General features: G+C 46.4%; 1 protein-coding gene across 1 annotated transcript in view; it reads left to right on the top strand.

The window, feature by feature from the left end:
* VEPH1 (ventricular zone expressed PH domain containing 1) overlaps positions 1-4,160 on the top strand; it is a 44,707-nt gene that overhangs the window by 22,018 nt on the left and 18,529 nt on the right. Inside the window, exon 7 of the mRNA XM_057383808.1 lies at positions 3,814-4,023. Coding sequence (XP_057239791.1) covers positions 3,814-4,023 — 210 coding nt within the window. The remainder of the gene's footprint in view (positions 1-3,813; positions 4,024-4,160) is intronic.

Genomic DNA, 4,160 nt, shown 5'->3' with positions numbered 1-4,160 from the left:
TCCCTCAGCCTCCCTGAGCATCCCTGAGCATCCCTCAGCCTCCCTCAGCCTCCCTCAGCCTCCCTCAGCCTCCCTCAGCCTCCCTGAGCATCCCTGAGCCTCCCTCAGCCTCCCTCAGCCTCCCTGAGCATCCCTCAGCATCCCTGAGCATCCCTCACCCTCCCTGAGCATCCCTGAGCCTCCCTCAGCATCCCTGAGCATCCCTCAGCATCCCTGAGCATCCCTCAGCCTCCCTGAGCCTCCCTCAGCATCCCTCAGCGTCCCTGAGCATCCCTGAGCATCCCTCAGCATCCCTCAGCCTCCCCAGGGCTCTGGCAGGCAGCAACATCCCTGTTAAACGTGCTCACATTGCCCCAGATCAGCAGATTTAAGCAAGCTAAAAAGCCTCCGTTAAAAATAAATCAGTGAAGTCAGGCCTGACGATTATCACGGAGTTTATTGTAGAAAATGCTCACTGAGGGGTGAGAACAATGGCTGGCGCAGCTCCCYGAGGAAGATTTGGCTAAAAAAAGTTGGGAAAAAATGTCTCCAGCATCCACAGCGAGATGTTGTGCTCACTCAGCTGCTCGTGGCTCTGCGTGCTGAGGTTAAAGCGCTGTGGTGCTCGTCACGGTGAGGATGGAGGTGTTTCGTAAATACAGCGTGGAAGTCACTTCTAATTAGTGAGAGACTTTAATGAGAGTTGTGTGTGCTGCAATAGGTCAGGAGGGCACAGAGGAATAGCGATTCTTTGGAAAAATGGAACACAGATGTCAGAAACTCYGCACAGTGCAGGACAGCCCTGGAGCCAGACTGGGAGCACTGGAGCCAAAACATTGAGGTCAGGGCAGAAACAATTCATTGGTGTCCTGGAGAGAGGCAGAAATGAGAGAGGAACCCAGACAGGACCCCTCACTGCTCTGAGAAATGTCCAAGCTTCACCTGGTGGCAGAACCTCAGCAGGAATCAGCCCTCAGTKCTGGCTTTATGAAAAATTCCACTGGAGGTAAAGAGGAGAAAACAAAGCGAGCAGGAAACAGCACCCACCTCACCAAAGCAGCCAGGGTTACTGGGGAGAACGGGATGCCAGGTGGAACTCAGTGAAGGGACAAAAAGGATGTCCTGTTTGCTGGGAACTGCACAGGGGCAGGACAAGGATTGAGGCATAATAACAATAATAATAATAATAATAATAATAATAATAGTTATTATTATAGTCATAGTAGTAGTAATAGTAATAATAATAATCTACACAACCCACCATGGTGCCTCAATTTGTAGTTGAAAGATTACTTTATTTGTTAAAATACTGTGATAGTCCTATTCCTTATTACATTCTGAGCTTAACGCTTATCTCTAAAAGAGATGATTTTAAAAGAAAAACAGTTAAAAACAAGAAAAGGTTTTTAATCAAAATCTGACTGTTTCTCTCTAAAATTCTTTGTGTTAAGGACTGGCTGAAGAGTAGAAGCTTTGTTGTCTGTGTGAGTGTGGTTACAGATGATTTTCTCTCACTGCTCCTTGGTTTTATTTACTTCTTTCTTTATTTTCAATGTGATTTCCTCCCCACCCCTCTCTGCCTAGGTTATCTCGGCCTGGCTGTCAGAGATCAGGGCAGAACACCGATTTTTGGTGGGGTTTGTGCTTCCCCAGGAGCTGCTGAGAGCCCAAGGCTGGGGCACAGAGATCTCATGGGTGGGGTGGGTTCTTGGTGTCCCCGTGCTGCCCCTCGGACATCCTGGCACCAACGGGGCAAAAATGAGGTGCTGGTTGGGAACCCCACCCTCCACAGCCTGGAGTGACCTTTTCCTGCTCTGCATATGGAAAATGGGATTATCCATGTTTCTTTTCCATCCTTAAAGATTTGATTATCCTTTAACAGAACTATTTCCTTGTGCTCCCTTCACAAAGCCCCGGGAGCTCAACAGGAGGATTCTGCACAAAGAGGTGCTGTTCAAACCCCATTTTCAATTCCAAACATCACCAAAGCTCCCTGATTGGGGTTTGTCACTCCCAAAGCCCATCAGTCCATCAATCCCCTCTCTGTGCCCATATTTACACAGGGAGATGAAGTTTTCCTCCACCCTCAGCTCCACAATGGGAGCAGTGTTGGGAGCTGTGCTGGACTCACTGCTTTCCAATAAATTAAATCTTGTCCTACATCCCCAGGAAGATTTGTTAGGAAAGGTCACATCAAGGGTCTTTATGACAGAAGAATATTTTTCAAGGGCTCCTCGGTGTTAATATATTATGAGATCTTGCTTAAATTAAAAACAAAGCAAGACAAAACTTGCCAGCTCCCCTGAGAAATATCCTGAACTGCCTTTATCAAAACAAGTGAAAAAGTGCATTTTGTGATGCCGTGTTTCTGGCTGTTTTTGAAAAGCCTGGCTTTTTACAATTGGTAATTTGCAGTTTGGGGAGTTTTTAATGGGCTYCCCCACTGCGAGCGTGACTTGTGAGACTCTCTGCTCTGGAAGGGCTGTGTTAAACCCCTCGTTTGTGGTTTTATCTACCCACGTTTTACAGATTTAGCTCTTCACATGTTTGTTCATCAGGGGAAAAAAAAAAGAAAATCAAACAAAGAAATGGTCATAAGCAAAACAAACTTGTTTTAGAGCTGGGGGAGGTTTGAAAAGTAAATCCTGCCCAATGCCCCTTGGTTCTCCAAGAGATTCCTGATTGCTTTGTGCTGCTTCCATGATTTTTTGGGCCACTCATTCCTGAGCTGCAGGAGTGGGATGGGAATGTGCCCATCGTCCCAGAGGAGAGGGAGGGGGAAGGAGCAGTGCTGCTCTTGCTGTTGGTCCCTGGGAGAATCAATCCTGCTGCTGCTGCAGCTTCAAGGCAGAGTAAAGACACTCCAAGTTCAGGWTTCCAGCAAATGGCCAAATTCTGGGAGGGGCTGAGTCTCTCTGCAGGCTCTGAGCGACGAAGGAACCCAGAAAAAGCCATTTTCAGAAGCTGTTGGGGAAAACCCAGCACATTTTGACCAGCAGTGTCTTTTCCAACAGATTTCGTTTCATCCTTTAAGATTGACAGCTTCCCTTCAATTTATTTGAAAGCTACCTTTGAATTTTGCATTCAAATGTTCCACATTGGTACATTTTACACAATGTTACACATTGTGGCTGYCCCTGGATCCCTGGCAGTGCCCAGACCAGGCTGGACATTGGGGCTGGAGCAGCCTGGGACAGTGGGAGGTGTCCCTGCCMTGGCAGGGGKGGCACTGGRTGGGTTTTAGGATCCCTCCAACCCAAACCATTCCCYSATTCTGTGATTTTTAAGATGAACATAACAAATCCAAACAAAGCTACTCRTCCTGCAGCCCCTCAAATTCATTTTAACCCTTCATTTTCTCCTTGCYGAGCAGGAGTCACGCTGCTTAGAATTTTTCACGAGTTTTAAAAGATATTTTTCTTCCTCGGGGCACAATAATTTGGTCAGAACTGCATGTACTTTGGTCAAAGCTTTAAAACCACAGAATTCTATAAACTCTGCAAACAGCTTGTGAAAATAATGCAATAAGTCAGTGTTTAGCAATTTTGAGAGAGTGGTTTGAGTTCAGATTAAAAACTTTTTGACTCTCAGGGAAGGAGTTGTGATTTCCTTGTGCAGAGACWGCACATGCAGTTTGTAATCCAGGGCTGTCAGGGATGTTCAGGGTTCTGATCATCAGAGATATTGATCCAGAAGATGTTCCTGAAAATAACTTAAAGGAATCTCTGATTAAACSTAATTATTTTAGCAGGTCCAGAATACAAGTCCCAGGCAGAAACACAGCACAATGAACCCAAAGTGCCAGGGTTAAACCTCTGCTTTCTGCTCCCTTAGGACAGAAAATGACCCTGAAGAAAAGCGTCCTGTGCCACTGGATGATTTAAAATCYGTCGTCAATGGCAGTGAGGAAGATGAAAAGCTCCAAGTTAAAATCCAGGCTTTTGAAGAGAAAATCAGTGTGGACAACAGCACCCCTGGCTCGGTGAGGAGATACAGCCTGGGCCAGGTCTCCAAAGAAGAAAGGAAGGACCTGAGGTTTAACAGGTATGGCTCTGCAAAATGGGTGAGGGGCTTGGGGATAAAACTTCATCTAAACATGGAGGGTTCGGCCTGCTCATGTGATACTGATAAAAKATCAGTGTTGGCTTGATTTTAACCAACCCTTGTATCCAAAAACCCAA

Source organism: Malurus melanocephalus, unplaced genomic scaffold (genome assembly GCF_030028575.1).
Source record: "Malurus melanocephalus ecotype Western Australia unplaced genomic scaffold, MMel_1.1 scaffold_660, whole genome shotgun sequence".
In the NCBI taxonomy this organism is placed as follows: domain Eukaryota; kingdom Metazoa; phylum Chordata; class Aves; order Passeriformes; family Maluridae; genus Malurus; species Malurus melanocephalus.
The sequence above is the reverse complement of the archived record's forward strand: the minus strand, read 5'-3'. Positions and strand labels throughout refer to the sequence as shown.